Below are 25648 nucleotides of genomic sequence, written 5' to 3' on the forward strand. Positions count from 1 at the left end.
TTTGACACAGGTAAACCCTGTGTTGAGATTGCGCTGGAACCCCCATCCCCTATACTACTCTATTGCTGTTAGCTTACTTATTAGGGGAATATCTAGGTAAACTTTTCTAGGCCTTAACAACCATCCAACCAACAAACCAACCAACAAGCCAACACTGACTTTAAAGCGTATATATAAACCTTAGGCCTTTTACAGAATATAATCAAGAATTCGGACTCCCCTTAAAAAACAAAAAACTTTTGCTGCATGCATACAGTCACTAACGTCATATGTAACAATTTCTGAAGAATAATATTGTTTTTCCTCTATATGCCATCCAGCAGAGCTTTCTTCAAGTGACCTTTGGTTGCATTAATTCGTTATCAAACTGACGAAAACGTGACAATATTAGGTGAAGACGGCTTGTTAACTAACTAATAATTAGGATTCAAAGAATTTTTCCGTCATTTTGATTGTCCAAAACAACTGCAAATAACAACCTTCAAATAATATTCTGGTCATTCGCATTATGTTGCATAGCTGTTTTGCTGCAAATGATACTCTTCTCCTGCCCTATAATGGTGCATTTTTTCAACATGGCTGAGTTCGTATGTTTGAAAGACATTACGAACAGCCAAACCGCAAAAAGAAAACGGAAAAATTGAGATAAGACAATTATAGAACTCGGTTATAATCACAAAATATCGTGATTTGTTAGTATCTCGCAAGCAATTATTTGCCTCTGTATTCGGAATCACCAAATAATTGTCTGCTCGCCATTAACAAACTACGATATTTAACTTAATTTCTTCCAATAATTGCTTAATGTACTTTGGAAAATGTTTATAGACATCGACGAGTGTGCAAGCAGTCCCTGCCAAAACAGTGGAAAATGTACTGATAAGACTAATGGCTACTACTGCGACTGCGCTGCAGGATTTAATGGTACAAACTGTGAAAATAGTAAGTAGTTTAACATTATTTTTTGCTATCAAGCCATTCTTCATAATATTACATTATAATGCTTTCAAAGTAATCGATTTGATCTCGGGGATCTTCTTTGTTCATATGTTAAATATTTTCTGAGATATGCTTTTATGTTTTGGAAAATTACAATACTCCGAATCATAAAATTGCTTATGAGTAAGCGCAATTCATTAAATTACCTAAAGGAGAGCCAGGGATTTGAATAATAATAATAATAATAATAATAATAATAATAATAATAATAATAATGATAATGACAATAATAATTATACAGCTTCTCATTAATCCCATATAGGTAATTGTTCAATTATTTTCTTAATTGGACAGGTCTGTTGATATGGGATTAATTAGGCAGCTATATAATTAATAGATAATAGGATAGCATGCTCCCCAATCAAGAAATAATTAGACTCGAAAAATTCCTCTGACTGCCAAATTGGACTCGGCCTACGGCCCCATCCAATTTTGTCAGTCCTCGGAATTTTCCTCGTCCAATTATTTCTTAATTGGATAGCATGGAGTCCTATTACATATAATAATAATAATAATAATAATAATAATAATAATAATAATAATAATAATAATAATAATAATAATAATAATAAATCTACTGTCTGCATAAAATGTTATGAGAATGAACCTGAAAAAGTAATGGACAACGACACAGCAATAATCCTATGGGACATGCAAGCACATAGGGACAGAACCATCACAGCTAATAGACCCGACATTATAGTGAAGAACAAAGTAGATAAACGATGTTCTTTGATAGACGTGTCAATCCCAGCAGAACGAAATGAGCCCCTAAAACAAGTAGAAAAATTCTCAAAGTACAAAGATCTAGAAATAGAAATTTAAAAAATGTGGGGTATGGAAACAAAAACCATACCTATTGTCATTGTAATTCACAAAGGACTAGAACAATAACCATTTAAAAGGGGACATCTCTATCACAGAAGTACAGAAGATTGCTCTCCTTGGAACTGCACACATCATTAGAAAAACCCTCATGATTACTTGATTCTTGATTTTTATTTTCCCTTTAAATTGATTTATTTTATTTTTTATTTTAATTACACCTCGTATTGTAAATATATTCTTTTTTTTGTAAGCAAAATTGAAGCAAATTGTAAATAAAGATAATAATAATAATAATAATAATGATGATGATAATAATAATAATAATAATAATAATAATAATAACACAAATATGCAAGCAGTGAGCCATGATTGCGGTGCGTAGTAAATTTCCGTCATTTTTGATATTATTTTTCGGTTCACTACTCTGTCTTTCGATTTTAAACATTTACACTTATGTCAAAAGCGCTTCCACCGAAGCTTTGACCATTGAAAGTTATTATCGCTAGCCTCTGGCAACCACACGCTAAGCGCTATATTTGTTTTTTTCCCCCGCCCTTCCTCCCTACGGTAGGTATATATAGGTAAGTATTCCACTGACCAGACCGTTAGTGTGACAGGTGCACGGTGAGTTGTGACAGAGTTACCATGGTTACCGCAATTTCTTATGTGCCAGGTCCCATCATTTTCCCCTTCTGTTTGGATTATATGTGTAAAGCATATTGGCATTTTATATTTGCGAATGGTATCAAAATGAACGGTCGAGCAATCCCTGTTTGAATGACGAAACCTGAGTTTAGGGATAGCATTGCTAGATTCATCTGACAATCCCCCCAAACAAAGGATACCCTGAATGGTGTATCACATAAAGAAAGTATCTTAGCGTGTATATTTTGATCATAATTTGAGACTGTGGTTGGTCGAGCGACCAGTGTTTATGTGAGGTTAGTACCTGTATGTTTGACCAGATCGAAAGATATGACTGAACCATTCAAGCTCTAAGCTACACTGTGTTTTCTGTTTGTCTGTAAAAGTAATAGCGGAGCTCCCAAGCGGAGCACCATACTTAAGAAAAAATGGTAAACCACCGAGTTGATATTTCATGGCTTGGCTGACGTCACTTCCGTCCGTACGTACGGGCGTCCGTGTACACAACACAGGAATCCCGCTTGCTTTCAAAGCGAAACTGCTCGGAAATGCGGCTTTCAAATGCACAGAAAAAATAGTTTTAGGACAAATTTTAGACCAACATTTTAAAAAAACCTTTCATATAGTCAAAGGTAGATCAAGAAGTGTTCTGCAAGAAGTCAGGTGTGTGTTTTTTAGCAAACAATAATATATTATTTGATACTGATTTTGACAAGAGTTTTTATCGACAAATCAAATAATTTCTCTCAAAACTTTTAATATTTCTATAGATAATCTTAATTGACTTCAATGCTGGATGAAATATAATCCGGAGAGCAAATATTACATCAAATATTCGGCCTTTATTTAGAATTGTAAATCTTTAACAATTTGGTTGTTTTTAACCAACTATCGTTTTCGTTCAAGAAAAATACAGCTTTGTTCGCCTCCTATCGCGGGGTCCCATCGGCAAACAAAAGAAGACTTTCATTCAATAATTTTATATCTTTCTATCTCTTTCTCTTATTTTTCTATTTTGTCTCAGTTGTTTTTTAACAAGTTTATCTGAATCATGTAAACTTTGTTTTTCGAAAACTTTTCAGTCGTTCGTGATTTAGTTCCGTATCTTTCTCGCGCATGAAAACAGATGGAAAAAAAAAAAAAAAAAAAAAGAAAATCGAATTAAAATCGAATCTCAAAACCTAGTATTTGCAGCTTATGTTTTCAAGTTTATCGAAAAGTATTTAAGGCTTATACAAAAGGAATAAAAATATTTTAATGAAGAATTAGGTTCAGAGAACTATTTTGAACTGATTTGGTTTTAACGTTCAGGGCTTTCATTTCACTAGTTTAGTTAGTTTATGATCTCCAACCAATTATCTCTCGCTGATGCTACCTAATCATTTGTTTTCTTAATTTCATTGCGGTAAAAATACGGTTCTTACAGAAAACTCTTCATGGATAACCAAACATTGTCATGTAAAAGAAGTAACAGTAAGCGTATGTTTTGCTCACCTTTTCTTTTACGCAGTTTTCTATTCCGAAATTTGGAGTTTAATGAAAGACATCCAAGGTAAAGTTCACTAAATTTGACACTTTGTTGGATTATCTGTACTTATCTTTCGTTTTGAAGTAAAATTAACAAGGAATTGAAAGCGTAAAAATGTCAGCCATGGACAACTTTCTCGAAGAATTTTTCAAGAACGAAACTAGCCCCTGGGGTGGACGGTGGTGGGTTGTGTACATGTGACAAAATTCCTAAGTGGGAGAGTACTAAGGTCGAAAACAAAGACTCGTGCGAAGAAAATGATGTAGTGCATTTCCGTTTCATTTTTTAATTTCATGGTTTCCCTTCATCTTTCAGTTTTATCTAAATTGGGCTCTTTCTACTATTGGGAGCTCCACTTTTAGGCAGTGCCTAAATATATATATTAATAAGTAAAGTTTAAGTAAAGTTTGCGTAGGAGAAAACCGAAAATTCTGATGTAGAGTAGCTGTGTTCATGCTGCCGCAATTCATTAATGAAATACTGACAAGGAATAATATGAAAGACATCAAATAATTGGTTAACTGTACATCTTGCTAGAAAGCATTATAAAGTTTTAAAAATAAATATAACTTAGCTGCATTAACTTTAAGTTTCTCTAACGCCTAACTCTATCATTAAATATCTCATTATAACTACAAATAGAACGATTAATAAAACCTGTTCCCCTTCATATATGATTTATTTAAAGGAGTTACATGGTATTAGATTACCCAAAATCCTAGGGGGTGGCGCAAAATATGACATGTCATTCATTAATTATTCTCGCCCCTCTTCTCCTCCACGTTTATGAAAGACGTAATATAACGTTGAATCAGGGCATTAAACAGGCATGCGTAGTTTTATTCCATATACAATACACAAATCACTTTTATTTCCAGGGCTCCCATTGATAGCAAAGCTTTTTATTAGTTCTGAAGGGACTAACCTGGCTTTATTTATTTTTAAATAAAGGTTTCATTCATTCATTCTTCACTAACCCGTGTGCAATAGACCATTTGACCGATACGGCGACCATCTTGAATTCTATTGCTTTAATTGAGACGTTATGGGATGCAGAGAGTTCAATTATTGTGAAACTTATAGACTGCACAGCTGCCAGGATGTATTTTTACATAAGCACATCTATAAAGCAATTGAATTTACTGGTAGATGTAACAATATGCGAAACATCAAGACTTCAAATTGTTTGAAAACGTAACCCCGCCACACTATGCTTTATAAATTTCCTACGTGTTTGCCCCTCGGGTATCCCACAATTGAAGATGGCCGCCGTATCAGTAAAGAAGTCTATTTTAAAACATGCTAACAAAATTGTGACTTGCAAATTGTTCATAGACATCGACGAGTGTGCAAGCAGTCCCTGCCAAAACAGTGGAAAATGTACTGATAGGACTAATGGCTACTACTGCGACTGCGCTGCAGGATTTAATGGTACAAACTGTGAAAATAGTAAGTATTCCAACAAGACAGTCTTCTGTAAAAATCACATTGCTTTAAAATGTGTGTTGTTGAGGTATCGCGTAATCACTACTATAATCCAAATCATGAAAGGTTTCATGAATGGTATATATCATGGGTAAAATTATATATCACGGGTAAAATAGTATATCAAGGGTAAAATTGTATATCATGGGTAAAATTGTATATCATGGGTAAAATCATATATCACGGGTAAAATTATATATCACGGGTAAAATTATATATCACGGGTAAAATTGTATATCATGGGTAAAATTGTATATCACGGGTAAAATTGTATATAACGGGTAAAATTGTACATCACGGCGAAAATTGTATATCAAGGCAAAAGTGTATGTCAGAAAATATCGCTCTGGGATCCTCACGATATTCCGTCTGCGTTACCAGCGTGGTTGGTCCTTTTGATGTTGTAGTTCGAACACATCGAACTGGAATACCGAAGACGTGGGTTCGATCCCCGCCAAGGGTATTTGATATTTTTCTCTTATTCTCTCTATTTCATTACACACACTGAACGCATAATTTATTACTACTATGTATGTCAATGGAGTTGACAGATGTCAAAGAAGGGAAATAAGTCACAAGAGACACAAAGATAAGCCTTTATGTCGACGAAAACCATTTGTTACGATCACGATACCATTTGTTATATTGGAAAACAAAATAGTTTTGAAGCAAACGGCGCGGCATAGCTGACATTTTCTTTAATTTTCTCCATCCATGGTACATAAGCCAGGCAGATTTTTGAGATATCTATCTATATATGCCTGTATCTCTTTCTTTTTTTCCTCTCTTATCATTTATACATGCAGTTATTTGGTGAAAAAGGTTGAAAATGCGAACAGCGAATGACGATCAGTGATTGGGGAATTCATGCCAAAAGTAATCGTAGGCATAAGTCTAATCACGAATAATGAAGGTGTTTTAAATGGCTTCGTCTACTAAAACGACACTAAAAATATCTCAAAAATAACGTCTGTGTTAATAAGGAAGACTAAACATTCCAACTATTCTTAAATTTTGGAATGACCTATTCCCTATCGCTTATAACCTATCGCCGTTTGCCACTTTAACTTTTTTTAAAGTAGCTGTATATCTGTTTGAATGTATAAAGCATATTTGTATGTTTGCGAATCGTATTAGACATAGATGAATGTGCAAGCAATCCCTGTTTGAATGGCGCCACCTGTAGGGATGGCATCGCTGGATTCACCTGCAATTGTCCCCGAGGATACACGGGGGTAACATGCAAAGAAGGTATGTCAGTATGTCACCTGTTTGCGAGAGGGTAATAAGGGAGAGGTGATAGGGGAAGAGTGCAAGAGTGTAAGGGTCACCTGGGTATTAATATAACGTCAGTTCTGGTGGAATTATAGTGACTAACAGCTACCAAAATAATCACTGTAAAAATAATAAATTACACGAAGATTTTTTAAGCCATCCCCCATTCTCATTCCCAGATCCCTCTCAGCGAGAAATGCAAGGTCAATTCCTTCGATATTTTGTTAAGAAGCTGAGAAGGCTTGGGTATGGGAATGCCCCCTAACCTCCCTACGCTAACATTTGAAAGTAAAAAGAAATAAAATAAACAAGATTCCTCCAAGGATCCACTTTAGGCAATGCCTGAAACAAAAGAAGACATAAGCAATATCGCCAAAGAATTTTTGTGCAAAAAAAAAAAGTAATAATAGCAGCGAGGGATCGAATATACTTCAGCTCAGCTATGATGATGTTTAACGAACATAAACTGACAGAATATTAATCTTTCCTCAGTTCTATGCGGTTAAAATTAGCTTATAGATTTGTTGAGCGATGGATTTTGTTATTTTTTGAAGGCAGACTCTAGAGGAAAAACGATGAGACATTTTACAACACGCTTGTTTTTATTCTTGTTACACTAATTGTTTATAAAGACTATATATACTGATTTTACAATTACGTTAGATAACCCAATGTAATACAGTCAATGTCATTAACGTTGTCCATCAAAAAAAGACATTGATTTACACACTTAAACATTTAGATATTTAGACATTTAGACATTTAGACTAAATGAAATATCACGTTTTTCCTCGAATTTTGGCATATAACAAATGCTGAAATACCATTCTCCATCTTAAATCCTCACTAAACGGTCAGGGCATTCTGGATTTTCGATTCAGACTAGGTGAATATTACATTTAAACTTTAGGCTGACGCACACGAGGCAAAGAATACATAATGAAACACGTGATATATCTTTTAGTCTAAATGTCTAAATGTGTAAATGTGTAAATGTCTTTTTATGGTAGACAACGTTAATGACATTGACTGTATATGGCTGTGTTTTCACTAAGACAATTTGAACTAGCTTAAATATAACACTGCGGCGTATGGGGTTATATTCACGAGTTGTTTGTGTAAAACACGAACGAGCGAGTCTTCGAGCGAGTGAGTGTTTAACAAAAACAACGAGTAAATATAACCACATACAAAGCACTTTCTATAATGTTTTCTCAGTATAATATTCTCGAATAGTATTCTGGGCATTCGCATTTTGTTGCATAGCTGTTTTGCTGCAAATGATACTCTTCTCCTGCGCCATAACGGTGCATTTTTTCAACATGGCTGAGTTCGTATGTTTGATAAACAGTACGAATAGCCAAACCGAAAAAAACAAAAAAAACACCGAAAAATTGTCTTAAATAATGATCAAACAATTATTAAACTCGGTTATAAGAAAATATCTTGATTTGTTAGTATCTCGTAAGCAATTATTAGCTTCTGTCTTCGGAATCGCCAAATAATTCTTTGCTCGCCTTTAACAAATCACGATATTTAACTTAATTACTTCCATTAATTGCTTATTGTACTTTGGAATTTGTTCATAGACATCGACGAGTGTGCAAGCAATCCCTGCCAAAACAGTGGAAAATGTATTGATAAGACTAATGGCTACCACTGCGACTGCGCTGCAGGATTTAATGGTACAAACTGTGAAAACAGTAAGTATTTCCAACAAGATATTCGTCTGTAAAAATCACGTAATCACAACTATAATCCAAATCATGAAAGGTTTCATTAATGAATGAATGGTATATCATGGGTAAAATTGTATATCAAGGGTAAAATTGTACAATACGGGTAAAATCGTACATCACGGCGAAAATAGATATCACGGCAAAAGTGTATGTCAATGGAGTAAACAGAGATAATCCTTTGTGTCGATGAAAACTGTCTACCACAGTAGTAAAAGTGTATCACGATATCATTTGTTATATTGGAGAACAAAATAGTTTTGAAACAAACGTCGCGCCATAGCTGACATTTTCTTTAATTCTCTCCTTCCATGGTACATTATTAGCCAGGCAGATTTTTGAGAGTTCTATCTATATATGCCTGTATCTCTTTCTTTTTTCCTCTCTTATCATTTATACATGCAGTTATTTGGTGAAAAAGGTTGAAGATGAGAACAGCGAATGACGATCAGTGATTGGAGATTTCATTCCCGAAAGGAATTGTAGGCATACGTCTAATGACGAATAATAAAGAATTTTTAAATGGTTTCGACTACTAAAACGACAATAAATATCTCAAAAATAACGTCTGTGTTCTTAACAAGCATAATGATAATAATAAAGAAGACTAAACATTCCAGCTATTCGTGTATTTTGGAACGACCCTTCCCCTATCGCTTATAACCTATCGCCGTTTGCCACTTTAACCTTTTTTAAAGTAGCTGTATATCTGTTTGATGTGTAAAGCATAATTGCATGTTTGCGAATCGAATTAGACATAGATGAATGTGCAAGCAATCCCTGTTTGAATGGCGCCACCTGTAGGGATGGCATCGCTGGATTCACCTGCAATTGTCCCCGAGGTTACACGGGAGTAACTTGCAGAGAAGATATGTCAGTATGTCACCTGTTTGCGAGAGGGTAATAAGGGAGAGGCGATAAGGGAAGAGGGCACGAGTGTAAGGGTCACCTGGGTATCAATACAACGTCAGTTCTGGAGGAAATATAGTGACTAAAAACTACCAAAAAAATCACACAGTAAAAATCATAAATTACACTCTCGTTCTCAGAACCCTCTCAGCGAGAAATGCAAGGTCAATTCCTTCGATATTTTGTTAAGAAGGTGAGAAGGCTTGGGTATGAGAATGCCTCTTTCCTTCCCTACACTAACATTCAAAAGTAAAAAAAATGAATAAACAAGATCACTCTAAGGATCCACTTGAGGCAATGCTTGAAACAAAGGAAGCCATAAGAAATATCGCCAAAGAATTTTCGTGAAAAAAAAAAAAAAATAAAAATAAATTGAAAAGTTATGTGATGACAGCAGCGAGGGATCGAATATACTTCACGTCAGCTATGATGATATTTAACGAAAATAAACTGACAGAATATTAAACTTTCCTCAGTTTATGAGGTTAAAATTAGCTTATAGATTTGTTTAGCGATGGAATTTTTTTTGAAAGGCTAGACTCTAGAGGAAAAACGATGAGACATTTTACAACACGCTTATTTTTATTCGAGTCACGCTAATTGTTTATAAAGACTATATATACTGATTTTACAATTACGTTAGATATCCCAATGTAATACAGTCAATGTCATTAACGTTGTCCATCAAAAAAAGACATTGATTTACACACTTAAACATTTACACATTTACACATTTAGACAATTAGACTAAAAGAAATATCACGTGTTTCCTCGAAAGTTTTGGCATAAAACAAATTCTGAAATACCATTCTCTATCTTAAATCCTCACTAAACGGTCAGGGCATTCTGGATTTTCGATTCTGACTAGTTGAATTTATATTTAAACTTTAGGCTGACGCACACGAGGCAAAGAATACATAATGAAACACGTGATATATCTTTTAGTCTAAATGTGTAAATGTGTAAATGTCTTTCTTCGGTGGACAACGTTAATGACATTGACTGTATATGTCTTTGTTTTCACTAAGACAATTTGAACTAGCTTAAATATAACACTGCGGCGTATGGGGTTATATTCACGAGTTGTTTGTGTAAAACACGAACGAGCGAGTCTTCGAGCGAGTGAGTGTTTAACAAAAACAACGAGTAAATGTAACCACATACAAAGCACTTTCTATGATGTTTTCTCAGTATAATATTCTCGAATAATATTCTGGGCATTCGCACGGTGCATTTTTTCAACATGGCTGAGTTCGTATGCTTGATAGACAGTACGAATAGCCAAACCGAAAAAATAAAATAAAATAAACGAAAAAATTGTCTTAATGATTAAACTCGGTTATCAGAAAATATCGTGATTTGTTAGTGTTTCGTAGCAATTATTTGCTTCTGCCTTCGGAATCGCTAAATAATTGCTTGCTCGCCACTAACGAATCACGATATTTAACTTAATTTCTTCCACTAATTGCTTATTGTACTTTGGAAATTGTTTATAGACATCGACGAGTGTGCAAACAATCCCTGCCAAAACAATGGAAAATGTAACGACAAGGCTAATGGCTACTACTGCGACTGCGCTGCAGGATTTAATGGTACAAACTGTGAAAATAGTAAGTAGTTTAACATTATTTTTTGCTATCAAGGCATTCTTCATAATATTACATTATAATACTTTCAAAGTAATCAATTTGATCTCGGGGATATTCTTTGTTCATATGTTAAATATTTTCTGAGATATGCTTTTATGTTTTGGAAAATTTGTCGTTTGAGGTATCACTTGAATAATAATAATAATAATAATAATAATAATAATAATAATAATGATAATAATAATAAATACCTGTATATGCTGACCACATGTATGTACGATCTAATCGTGTGGACGCGCGTTTCATCAACCACAATAACAATAAAGTACCGATGGTGGAAATGAGCTGTCCGTGGGTTAACAACCGAGAAAAGAAAGACAAAGAGAAGACGAAGAAGTATGGAGTACTTAGAATTGAGCTCACAAAACAACACCCAGGATACACGATCTTGCAAGTGAACCTCATTTTGGACGCTCTTGTAGGATGGTCTAAAGAGATGGAGTCTGAGATGAAGAATATCTTTGGAGTTAGATACAAAGATGTATTACTTAGAATGCAGAAAGCGGTATTAAGCTGCACAGTGAACATTGCAAGAACATTCAAATTAATCACATCTTAAGGACATTTCAAACATTCTAAGTATTTAAACTGCATCTTAAGAGCATTACAGTTAATTTAAGTTTAGTAAATATTATTATAAACTTTATTTATTTATTTATTTATTTATTATTTATTTTTTTATTCTTTTTTTTTTAAGTGAGTACCATCTTAATGAGCACTATATGATAAACATTTAGAAACTACTATTAGAGATAAGACAATTTACGATATAGCCATATATATATTTCCCCCTCTAAGACTGGTTTTAAGTGATTGTATTATTAGTCCTATCATGCTGGTAGGTTACGAAATTACGCCCTATCTAGCTTATCTAATTAGCATTCAAACGTGTTTACTGCTGATAATAATAATAATAATAATAATAATAATAATAATAATAATAATTCCTTCTGTTTGGATTATATGTGTAAAGCATATTAGCATTTTATATTTGCGAATGGTATCAAAATGAACGGTACAAACAATCCCTGTTTGAATGGCGAAACCTAAGTTTAGGGATAGCATTGCTAGATTCATCTGACAATCCCCCCAAACAAAGGATACCCTGAATGGTGTATCACATAAAGAAAAAATGTTAGCATGTATATTTTGAGCATAATTTGAGACTGTGATTGGTCGAGCGACCAGTGTTTATGTGAGGTTAGTACATGGATGGGTGACCAGAAAAACACTACTGACCCATTCAAACTCTAAGCTACACGGTGTTTTCTGTTTGTTCGTAAAAGTAATAATGAGTAACGTTTGCGTAGGAGAATACCGAAAATACTGATCTAGAGTAGCTGTGTCCATTAATGAAATACTGACAAGGAATAATAAGCGGCTAAGCAATCACGTGCTGATTTATTCACTGAGAGCAAATGAATGATCATTTTGATTCCCATGGGTGAAATTTACTGGACTGCAAACAAACTTTCTACAACCTGTTTCGAGAGATCGTAATAAAACTACATTTCGTAACACACTGGATACACATGTTTTCATTCAGTTCTTTACAAGTAGCTAAAAAGAATCACCAATTTAATATAAAAACAAAAAGTTTGCATTCCAGTACAGACACGTGACCGTTATCTGCAAAGGGCCTATTATTGTGAAACTTATAGACCGCACAGCTGTCAGGAGGTCGTTTTACATCATTTTACGCTTTTTAATGAGAAGCACATCTATAAAGCAATTGAATTTGCTAGTATTTGGAACAATATGCGAAACATCAAGACTTCAAATTTGTAACGATATACGTGATCCTGTAACGATACACTTGATCCTCAGTATAATCATATTACATATAGTTTCATGTTACTCATGTATTCGCTTCTTGCCGCATGCTCTAGTAAATGCTTTCATGAAACACACTCAAGTCTCCAGTCTATTTTCTTAACATTGTGGCAACGATACAAAATTGTTTGAAAACGTAACCCCGCCACTCTATGCTTTATAAATTTTCTACGTGTTCGCCACTCGGGTACCACTCAATTCAAGATGGCCGCCGAATCAGTAAAAAGGTCTATTTTAAAACATGCTAACAAAATTGTGACTTGCAAATTGTTATAGACATCGACGAGTGTGCAAGCAATCCCTGCCAAAACAGTGGAAAATGTACTGATACGACTAATGGCTACTACTGCGACTGCACTGCAGGATTTAATGGTACAAACTGTGAAAATAGTAAGTATTTCCAACAAGACCATCTTCTGTTAAAATCACATTGCTTCAAAATGTGTGTTGTTGAGGTGTCACGTAATCTCTACTATAATCCAAATAAGTTTCATGAATGGTATGTAATGGGTAAAATTGTATATCACGGGTAATATTGTAGGTTCGATTCCCGCCAAGGGCATTTTATATTTTTCTCTTATTCTCTCTATTTCATTACACACACCGAACGCATAATTTATTACTACTATGTATGTCAATGGAGTTGACAGAGACAAGAGACACAAAGTTTAGCCTTTGTGTTGATGAAAACTTTCTACCACAGTAGTAAAAGTGTATCACGATACCATTTGTTATATTGGAGAAGAGAATAGTTTTGAAACAAACGGCGCGCTAAAGCTGACATTTTCTATAGTTCTCTCCATCCATGGTACATAAGCCAGGCAGATTCTTGAGAGATCTATCTATATATGATTGTATCTCTTTCTTTTTTCCTCTCTTATCATTTATACATGCAGTTATTTGGTGAAAAAGGTTGAAGATGCGAACAGCGAATGACGATCAGTGATTGGAGATTTCATGTCCGAAAGTAATTGTAGGCATACGTGTAATCACGAATAATGAAGGTTTTTTGTTTGGTTTGGTTTCGTCTACTAAAACGACACTAAATATCTCAAAAATAACGTCTGTGTTCTTAACAAGAATAATAATAATAATAAGGAAGACTAAACATTCCAGCTATTCGTGTATTTTGGAACGACCCTTCCCCTATCGCTTATAACCTATCGCCGTTTGCCACTTTAACCTTTTTTAAAGTAGCTGTGTGTCTGTTTGAATGTGTAAAGCATGTTTGTATGTTTGCGAATCGTATTAGACATAGATGAATGTGCAAGCAATCCCTGTCTGAATGGCGCCACCTGTAGGGATGGCATCGCTGGATTCACCTGCAATTGTCCCCGAGGATACACAGGGGTAACATGCAAAGAAGGTATATCAGTATGTCAACTGTTTGCGAGAGGGTAATAAGGGAGAGGTGATAGGGGAAGAGTGCAAGAGTGTAAGGGTCACCTGGGTATTAATATAACATCAGTTCTGGTGAAATTATAGTGACTAAAAACTACCAAAAAAATCACACTGTAAAAATAATAATATATACGAAGATTTTTTAAGCCATCCCCCATTCTCGTTCTCAGACCCCTCGCAGCGGGAAATGCAAGGTCAATTCCTCCGATATTTTGTTAAGAAGCTGAGAATGTCTGGGTATGAGAATGCCCCCTACCTTCCCTATGCTAACATTCGAAAGTAAAAAAATAAATAAACAAGATTCCTCCAAGGATCCACTTTAGGCAATGCCTGAAACAAAAGAAGACATAAGCAATATAGCCAAAGAATTTTTGTGCAAAAAAAAAACAAAAAAAAAACAAAAAAAACAAAAATTGAAAAGTCATATGATGACAGCAGCGAGGGATCGAATATACTTCACGTCAGCTATGATGATGTTTAACGAACATAAACTGACAGAATATTAAACTTTCCTCAGTTCAATGCGGTTAAAATTAGCTTTTAGATTTGTTGAGCGATGGATTTTGGGCTTTTTTTGAAGGCTAGACTCAAGAGGAAAAACGATGAGAGATTATACAACACGCTTATTTTTATTCGAGTCACACGTGCTAATTGTTTATAAAGACTATATATACTGAATTTTCGATTACGTTAGATAACCCAATGTAATATATATAAACTCTAAACTCATGGGTGTTTCATTTATTATATTGCGCAAATCATATAAACGAAGGATAGCAGTAAGGGAAATTGAAATTCAGGTTTCTTAGGTTTGCCTAACCTTAGTAAGGCAAAGAAAAACAAAGGATGTGAGTGGTTTGTATGGTTTTTCATGCATGTGTATGTAAAGAGGAAGAAGAAGAAGAAGAAGAAAAAAAAAACTGGTTAGCTGTATCTACTCCCCTTTTAGTCCAGATTGTCAGGTTTCTTGTTGAAACCCTTTTTGCCGCTGTCACGTTCATGATACTGTGGAAAGACAAAAGTTTTTACTTGAGAGAATGGTAACCGGGTTCTTTGAGTTACTAGATTATTAGACGAAGCTGATCGAAAAGTACGTTTTGGCTTGTATCTATGTAGGAGGTCTTTTTAATAATCAGGACCACCGTCAATCACACAGGATTCGGGATTTTGTAGGTCATCAGCAGTATTTTATAGGAGATCCTATCTGCAATCGGCAACCAGTGGAACTCTTTCAAAACTGGAGTGATATGGTGGCGTTTCTTATTCCTTGAGATGATTGGAGCTGCTGTATTTTGTAGTCGCTGTATTTTATTGATTTCAGATGCTGGAAGGCTATAAAGAATAGCGTTGTAATGGTCAACCTTTGAGGAGATTAGTGTATGTACCAACCGTTCACAGTCATGATCAGATAGGTAATTCCTAATTTTTCCAGTGGTTGATAGCGAATGATAAGCTTACTTGCAGACAGTGTTTACATGTGTCTTGAAAGTCAAATGTTGGTCAAGTATAACACCAAGGCCACTCACCTCAGAAATGGGCTCGATCGGCTTAGTGTTGATCATAAGAAAGTCTATGTTGGATGGTGATTTGTTGAAACGGCAGGTAAAATGGATTACCTCGGTCGTCGATGCATTGCAGATCAACATATTTTCCTTCATCCAGCTCATGGCATCTTCTAGACAAGACTGAAGCCTCTCCACGCAGTCTTGTTTCTGGCCACGTCCAAAGGATATATATAGCTGAGAATCATCAGCGTAAAACATGACGTTTAAAGAATGGGCAGTGATAACATGGCAAATGGCAAATGAAGCTAACAGAATCAAATAGCAAGCTAACTACTTTTATAACGCCCTTTGGCCGCTGCAGATACAAGAGGTTGCCATGAGCAAGTCAGCCTCAGAGGTGTTTCACAAGAAGATGCAAGAACTCTTCGGGGGAATTCCAAACGTTGACACATCGATTGATGACATAATAATAGCAGGCAAGGATAGAGCCTCACACAACCAAGCACTAAGAGAAGTCCTGAAGCGGACAAGAGCCAACAATCTGAAGTTGAATAAAGAGAAATGCCAATTAGGAGTCAAGAAACTAGTCTTTCTACGAGATCAACTTACAGATGAAGGGATCAAACCAAATCCAAGAAAGGTATCAGCAATAAGAAACATGCCTAGGCCCACAGATAAAGCTGGAGTACAAAGGTTTCTGGGAATGGTAGACTACATGGCCAAGTGGATACCCAATCTCTCAGCTAAGAGCGCACCCCTAAGATAGTTGCTAGATCAAAGAAACCACTGGGTCTGGGAAGACAGACAGGAAGTTGCCTTCAACTTGCTGAAAGAGTGTCTGGTGCAAGAGCCAATTCTGGCTCACTATGATCCACACAGACCATTGAAAGTAGCTTCTGACGCACCCAAGGATAGCTTGGGAGCAGTGCTGATGCAACTACATGATGACGAATGGAAACCGATTGAGTATGCATCGCGTGCTATGACGTCAGCTGAAACCAGGTATGTACAGATCGAATACCCGTAAAGGCGATAATCCATGCTGGCACATTGTCCAGAGCTGTAGAAAGGAACAGCATAACAGAAGAAATCAAGGAACAAGAAATAAACATCGACCTGCACGTGAACACTGTCATTAGAACCATGCCGTTATCAAACAAGAGAATGGAAGAGCTCAGAAAGAAAACCAATGAGGATTTTGATATGTCTGCATTAAAGAAAGTAATCATGAATGGATAGGCGTGCAACAAAGAAAACTGTCCTCTAAAGGTGGTAGGATACTGGGACATAAGAGATGAGTTCTCAGTAGCTGGAGACGCAGTGTTGAGGGGTAGTAAATTGGTAATACCTATGGCCATGCAGAAAAAAAAAGCCCTGGAGAAGATACCTGGATAGATACACCCTGCAGGTGTTGTCATATGATAACTCAATGTTTAAGTTCAATTTAGTGAACTCTAACTCGTTGTTGATAACTACCCTAGAGAAAATTGTTGGCGCATGCTTGCATTTCAGCACGTTTTCTAAGAATTTTGAAAAGTACGCATCGTCATTCTTGATAGCCTTAGCCAGTTCGAATACATAATCGAACCAATGATCTCATCCCCATTTGCTTCTTTTAAATTATGCACATGCGGCATTATACGAGCGATACGTTTAGAAAACGTTAAAAAATCTCATCGGTGTACTGATGAAGGTAGCCCATATCAAACGTCCTTCTCGCTTTAGAAATCCAAACCATATCTCTTACATGCACGCTAATCATAAACAACATGCCATATATGACCTTCGTTTTCTGAATTGACTAAACGAGGTTTGGTCATTGATGCTAGAATGATATCGATCGTTATAACCCTCAACAATGTCTTGGAGAACATATTTCAGGGTTCCTTTATAGTTAATATAACGATAAAACAAGCTCTTCAATGAGCGGATTGCCCTCCCAGCTAAACTCACTTTCGTATCGGACTTCGTCGCAAAGAAAAGGATATCATTCTCCTTCAGCAAGGCCTTGAAAAGGCGATTCAAAAACGTTATTTTTGCGTGTTCTGTCTGGAATCTCTCCTGTTTTCTACCTTTTTTCAAAATCTTTCTAAATTCTTGAACTACACATTTAGCCGACAAAGATATTCTAAGACATTTATTATCTTGAAGTGCGATAAAAAGACAATCCATTTTACTTTATCAAAACACTCTATAAATTAACTCCCAGAAAAAACAACACTCGTTTTAAACATTGCAATAGTTTTAATTCGTGCTAAATATACTTGTTCCTTACCATTCTTAACCTACACGAGAAGAAGGGGTCGGTCACCTCTTTGATTGATAACCCAACTCACAATCCGAATGCTAAGCCCCTTGAGTCAGGGACCCCTTTGTTCTACAACCCTTCATGGGCGTAGGCCACCCACTCCTCTACGTGTTCTATACTGGTGTGGTATAGTAGTGGTATAATACCAAAAATACAAACTGGAAAATATGATCATTACTTTGGGTGTAGCTCCCCTTGACTTCACAATTTGCGCAGGACAGCAAAAGCATCCTATAAAACATATCTCATATGTGCATGTTCAGTATTTTGGACAAGATAAGAAATGAGGCAATTTCACATTAACTTTGTCGGTCTGTTAACAAACTGTAAGTCATCATATATGGTGTTGTATGTAAATATGAAGCGTTAAAACACAACTCTGCTTTTCGTTGACGCAGTTATCGACCCCTTCTAGTTACGCTACTTCTTTTAAATTACAGGCTTAGCTCGGTCTATATTGGCCCTACTAACGTTATCGCAATAGTGAAAAATTGACTGCCGTGAGTGGAGTTTTTAAAAGTCTACGTAAAACTTATATGGCAGCGTACAGCCAAACGTGTTTTCCAAGATTATCATGTTCCATAATTAATTTTGAAAATAATAAGTTGTTTTTCTCTTTAATTGTTACAAGACATCGACGAGTGTCTAAGCAAACCTTGTCAGAATGGAGCAATATGCAACAACAGAGAAAATGGTTATTCTTGTGAATGTGCCGCTGGATTCAAAGGAATAAACTGCGAAACAAGTAAGTACGAGGAAACATATTGATGAATATATAAGTATGTATTTGATCTCACAGGAACATCTTTATACCCTAGCGACAAATGAATGTTGAATTCCGAAATAGCGCGACCTCATTATTGAACTCTTATACCATAACAACTGGGATAGGGTATCGGTGAAAACACCATAGTTTACTATTTCTGTTAGCTAACTAATTAGGGGAATAACTAGGTAAACTCTTCTAGGCCTTACCAACCAACCAACCAGCCAACCAACAAACAAACCAATAACTTTAAAGAGTATACATAAATCTTAGGCCTTTTGCAGAATATAATCAAAAATTCGGACTCCCCTATTAATAAAACAAAAAACTTTTGCTGCATTCATTCAGTTACTAACGTCATATGTAACAATTCCTGAAGAAGAATATTGTTTTTCCTTTATAAGATTCTTTCGATTCCGAGCTACGATGCAATTTCAATTTTTTTTTTTTTTTGCCATCCAGCAGAGCCTTCTTCAAGTGACCTTTGGTTGCATTAATTCGTTATCAAACTGACGAACACGTGACTATATTAGGTGAAGTCGGCTTGTTAGCTAACTAATGATTAGGATTCAAATAATTTTCCGTCGTTTTGATCGTCCAAGACAACTGCAAATAACTACTTTCGAATAATATTCTGGTCATTTGCATTAAGTTGCATAGCTGTTTTGCTGCATATGATATTCTTCTCCTGCGCTATAACTGTGCATTTTTCCAACATGGCTCAGTTCGTATGTTTGATAGAGAGTACGAACAGCCAAACCGCAAAGAAAAAGAAGAAGAAGAAAAAAAAAAAAAAAAAACCCGGAAAAATTGTCTTAATGATAAAAAAATTTATTGAACTCGGTTATCACAAAATATCGTGATTTGTTAGTGTCTCGCAAGCAATTATTTGCCTCTGCCTTCGTAATCGCCAAATAATTGCTTGCTCGCCATTAACAAATCATGATATTTAACTTAATTTCAAATTGTTCATAGACATCGACGAGTGTGCAAGCAATCCCTGCCAAAACAGTGGAAAATGTACTGATAAGACTAATGGCTACTACTGCGACTGCGCTGCAGGATTTAATGGTATAAACTGTGAAAATAGTAAGTGTTTCCAACAAGATAGTGTTCTGTAAAAATCACGTAATCACTACTATAATCCAAATCATGAAAGCTTTCATGAATGGTATATCATGAGTAAAATTGTACATCACGCGAAAATTGTATATTGTTGAATTGATAGCTGTCAAAGAAGGGAAATAAGTCACAAGAGACACAAAGGTAAGCCTTTGTGTCGATGAAAACTGTCTAACGCAGTAGTAAAAGTGTATCACGATACCATTTGTTATATTGGAGAACAAAATAGTTTTGAAACAAACGGCGCGCCAAAAAATTGTATACCACGGCAAAAGTGTATGTCAATGGAGTAGACAGCTGTCAAAGAAGGGAATTAAGTCACAAGAGACACAAAGGTAAGCCTTTGTGTCGATGAAAACTGTCTAACGCAGTAGTAAAAGTGTATCACGATACCATTTGTTATATTGGAGAACAAAATAGTTTTGAAACAAACGGCGCGCCAAAAAATTGTATACCACGGCAAAAGTGTATGTCAATGGAGTAGACAGCTGTCAAAGAAGGGAATTAAGTCACAAGAGACACAAAGGTAAGCCTTTGTGTCGATGAAAACTGTCTACCACAGTAGTAAAAGTGTATCACGATACCATTTGTTATGTTGGAGAACAAAATAGTTTTGAAACAAACTGCGCGCCTTAGCTGACATTTTCTTTAATTCTCTCCATCCATCATACATTATTAGCCAGACAGATTTTTGAGAAATCTATTTATATATACCTGTATCTCTTTCTTTTTTCTTCTCTTATCATTTATACATGCAGTTATTTGGTGAAAAAGGTTGAAGATGCGAACAGCGAATAACGATTAGTGATTGGAGATTTCATGCCCGAAAGAGAATTGTAGGCATACGTCTAATCACGAATAATGAAGTTGTTTTAAATGGTTTCGTCTACTAAAACGAAACTAAAAATCTCAAAAATAACGTCTGTGTTATTAATAAGCATAATAATAATAATAAGGAAGACTAAACATTCCAGCTATTCTTATATTTTGGAATGACCTATCTCCTATCGCTTATATCGCTTATTACCTATCGACGTTTAATTGCCACTTTAACCTTTTTTAAAGTAGCTGTGTGTCTGTTTGAATGTGTAAAGCATGTTTGTATGTTTGCGAATCGTATTAGACATAGATGAATGTGCAAGCAATCCCTGTTTTAATGGCGGCACCTGTAGGGATGGCATCGCTGGATTCACCTGCAATTGTCCCCGAGGATACACGGGGGTAACATGCAAAGAAGGTATGTTAGTATGTCAACTGTTTGCGAGAGGGTAATAAGGGAGAGGTGATAGGGGAAGAGTGTAAGAGTGTAAGGGTCACCTGGGTATTAATATAACATCAGTTCTGGTGAAATTATAGTGACTAAAAACTACCAAAAAAATCACACTGTAAAAATAATAATATATACGAAGATTTTTTAAGCCATCCCCCATTCACGTTCTCAGACCCCTCGCAGCGGGAAATGCAAGGTCAATTCCTTTGATATTTTGTTAAGAAGCTGAAAAGGCTTGGGTATGAAAATGCCCCCTAACTTCCCTATGCTAACATTCGAAAGTAAAAAATAAAAAATAAACAAGATTTCTCCATGGATCCACTTGAGGCAATGCCTGAAACAAAATTAGCCATAAGAAATATCGCCAAAGAATTTTCGTGCAAGAAAACAAAATTTGAAAAGTTATGTGATGGCATCAGCGAGGGATCGAATGTACTTAACGTCAGGTATGATGATATTTAACGAACATAAACTGACAGAATATTAAAACGTTCCTCAGTTCTATGCGGTTAAAATTAGCAAATAGATGTGTTGAGCGATAGATTTTGGGTTTTGTTTTGAAGGATAGACTCTAGAGGAAAAACGATGAGACATTTTAGAACACGCTCATTTTTATTCGAGTCACATTAATTGTTTATTAAGACTATATATACTGATTTTACAATTACGTTAGATAACCCAATGTAATAAATATAAACTTTGAACTAATGGGTATTTCATTTATTATATTGCGCAAAACATATAAACGAAGGATAGCAGTAAGGGAAATTAAACCTTTTTTTTTTTTGAAACCCTTTTGCCGCTGTCGCGTTCACGATACTCTGGAAAGACCAAAGTTTTTACTTAAGAAAATGGCAACTGACCAGAGCTTGTGTTTTTTACTACGATTATTTTGGAAAGCAGTTTGAGAAAATATACTTCTTTTTTGAGAAACATAAGAGTACAGATAATGAGATGAAATTTAAGACGAAGAAATTGACTGGTGGTCAATATTTTCCATTTTTGTCTTTTGTGTTTCTCCTCGACGGTTACTTGTGCCCTTTTTTGCATTGATTAACATTGCCGCTCATGCCTTTTGTACAAAATATTTTCTCACGATGTGGAAACAATAATTAGTTTAATCTTATTTACATGATGTAATTTTAATTACGTAGATATTAAAATTAAAAATATTGAAAAATAAATATCAAAATGTTTCAAAATGAGTTTTATAGTTTGAGGCTATTCCTCAAAGAAAAAAAGATAGGTGTATGAGACGTAGTTCTGTTCTCTTTTATTTTTTATTTTGTGCGTTCAGAAACGTTGTGAAAATTCGAAAATATTGAGATAGGAACTTGACTCAGTCAAAGAAATGTTTTTATATGATGTCTTAAAAAAAAAAAATTTAAAAAAAAAACATTAATGTTTAGACATTTTGACATCGTTTTTCATCGTTTTGAAATTGATTTGTTAAAAAGATAAGTTTTTTTCGTACTTGAACTATAATTTGTAAAAAAATCAAGCGTACTTTTGAATTCGTTTACAAAGGTTATTACATAAGGCGCTCCCAGAAGATGTCTCTACAAACCAAACATTTTCCCACGAGGACGGAAAAAATGAGTATTTTCTAGAAGTCTTAACATTATCTTTCACCATAATGAGATTAACGTTCTGTAAAATACGTGACGTGGGTACAGAGTTATGTTGAGCTATTTCCAAATATCTAATTTTTTCCCCGCTCTTTTTCCCTAATATGGCCGTTATTGTCTACTTATTCAAGAGTTTTGTGTGCTAGGGCTGTCCACGAACTACGAGAAAAATCAAGCTCACCTAAAAGTAAAAGTAGAAGGAGAAGGAATGAGGGTTACTCTCGCCAAGTGGCTGTTCTTTTGTTGCATTTTAGGGTTGATATGAAACGCAGCTTCCCCCCTATGTTTGGTTGCACTTTTAAAAATCCTTCACTGAGGTCGTTCACATACTGTGCTAGCAACGACTTATTGGAGTACCTATAATCTTTTGAACACCAAATCCTAATAGTTGAGACAACTCTTTCTTCAAAACTAATTTGTAAACTTCTCGCAAGGAGATGCTCACTTTTTCCGAGCTGTTGTCATATGATAACTCAATGTTTGAGTTCACTTTAGTGAACTCTAAACTTGTTGTTGATAACTACACTAGAGAAAATCGTTTGCGCATGCATGCATTTCAGTACGTTTTCTAAGAATTTTGAAAAGTTTGAGTGAGAAAATAAATGTTTGTTTTCTCCATGTATACAAAATAGGCGAGGTGTATATTAAAAACAATATTGGTCCCAGTATAGAACCTGAGGCACTCCACACTTGAAAAATCGAGTTGTTGAAACACCTCCCTGGACATGAACACGGAAATGCCTATCACTCAAGTAAGATTTAAACCACTCCAAAGCAGGCCCGATTACTCCAAACCTTGAACGCATTCTTTCAAGCAAAAGTACATGGTCTACGGTATCGAAGGCCGCAGAAAGGTCTAATAACACGAGAATAACAGAACGTTGGTTATCAATTGCTTGCGGTATATCATTATGTACTCTTAATAAAGCAGTCTCACAACTATGATGTTTTTTGTAAGTTACATATTCAAGATTTATATATTCAAGATATAAATGCTCAAGATTTAATAAGATTTTTATGTTGTTAATAAGATTTTTATGTTGTTAAAAACACAAACCGAAAAATATGTTCATTACTCTGGGTGTAGCTCCCCTTTTACTTCACAATTTGCGCAGGACAGCAAAAGCATCCTATAAAACATATCTCATATGTGCATGTTCAGTATTTTGGACAAGATAAGAAATGATGCAATTTCACATCAACTTGTCGGTCTGTTAACGAACTGTAAGTCATCATATATGGTGTTGTATGTAAATTTGAAGCGTCAAAACACAACTCTGCTTTTTGTTGACGCAGTTATCGACCCCTTCCAGTTACGCTACTTCTTTTAACTTATAGCATAGCTCGTTCTATATTGGCTCTATTAACGTTGTCGCAATATGAAAAATTGGCAGCCGTGAGTGGATGTTTTTAAAACTCTACGTAATACTTATATGACAGCGTACAGCCAAACGTGTTTTCCAAGATTGTCATGATACATAACTAATTTTGAAAGTAATAAGCTGTTTTTCTCTTTAATTGATACAAGACATCGACGAGTGTCTAAGCAAACCTTGTCAGAATGGAGCAATATGCAACAACAGAGAAAATGGCTAATCTTGTGAATGTGCCGCTGGATTCAAAGGAATAAACTGCGAAACAAGTATGTTCAAGGAAACATAATGACGAATATATAAGTATGTATTTGATCTCACGAGGACATTTTTATACCCTAGCGACAGATGAAAGTAGCATTCCGAAACTCTTACCATAACAACTGGGATAGAGTATCGGTGAAAACACGATAGTTTACTATTGCTGTTAGCTTACTAATTAGGGGAATATCTAGGTAAACTTTTCTAGGCCTTAACATCCAACCAACTAACCAACCAAGAAACAAACAAACCAATAACTTTTGATAGAATATATAAATTCTGCCGCAAGCAATTATTTGCCTCTGCCTTTGGAATCGCCAAATAATTGCTTGCTCGCCATTAATAAATCACGATATTTAACTTAATTTCTTCCACTAATTGCTTATTGTACTTTGGAATTTGTTCATAGACATCGACGAGTGTGCAAGCAATCCCTGCCAAAACAGTGGAAAATGTACTGATATGACTAATGGCTACTACTGCGACTGCCCTACAGGATTTAATGGTACAAACTGTGAAAATAGTAAGTATTTCCAACAAGATAGTGTTCTGTAAAAATCACGTAATCACTACTATAATCCATATCATAAAAGGTTTTATGAATGGTAATCATGGGTAAAATTGTACATCACGCGAAAATTGTATATTGTTGAATTGATAGCTGTCAAAGAAGGGAAATAAGTCACAAGAGAGACAAAGATAAACCTTTGTGTCGATGAAAACTGCCTACCACAGTAGTAAAAGTGTATCACGATACCATTTGTTATATTGGAGAACAAAATAGTTTTGAAATAAATGGCGCGCCATAGCTGACATTTTCTTTAATTCTCTCTATCCATGGTACATAAGCCAGGCAGATTCTTGAGAGTTCTATCTATATATACCTGTATCTCTTTCTTTTTTTCTCTCTTATCATTTATACATGCAGTTATTTGGTGAAAAAGGTTGAAGATACGAACAGCGAATGACGATCAGTGATTGGAGATTTCATGCCCGAAAGAGAATTGTAGGCATACGTCTAGTCACGATAATGAAGGTGTTTTAAATGGCTTCGTCTACTAAAACGACACTAAATATCTCAAAAATAACGTCTGTGTTCTTAACAAGAATAATAATAATAATAAGGA

At 35.3% G+C, this 25648-nt stretch overlaps 1 protein-coding gene across 1 annotated transcript; it reads left to right on the plus strand.

The window, feature by feature from the left end:
- The first annotated feature begins 818 nt into the window (after positions 1–818).
- Positions 819–25042, plus strand: LOC148904740 (uncharacterized). Its single transcript, XM_089024494.1, has 12 exons — positions 819–942; positions 5336–5449; positions 6623–6736; positions 8350–8463; positions 10902–11015; positions 13164–13277; positions 14140–14253; positions 18733–18846; positions 19843–19956; positions 21113–21226; positions 24416–24529; positions 24931–25042. The coding sequence occupies exons 1-11, from the start codon at positions 819–821 to the stop codon at positions 24481–24483; spliced, it is 1218 nt and encodes a 405-aa protein (XP_088880620.1). The 3' UTR covers positions 24484–24529; positions 24931–25042.
- Positions 25043–25648: the final 606 nt, after the last annotated feature.

This window comes from Actinia tenebrosa, unplaced genomic scaffold (assembly GCF_029948245.1).
Source record: "Actinia tenebrosa isolate PJP-AT-01 unplaced genomic scaffold, QUT_ActTen_1.0 PGA_scaffold9__36_contigs__length_13948895, whole genome shotgun sequence".
NCBI lineage: Eukaryota > Metazoa > Cnidaria > Anthozoa > Actiniaria > Actiniidae > Actinia > Actinia tenebrosa.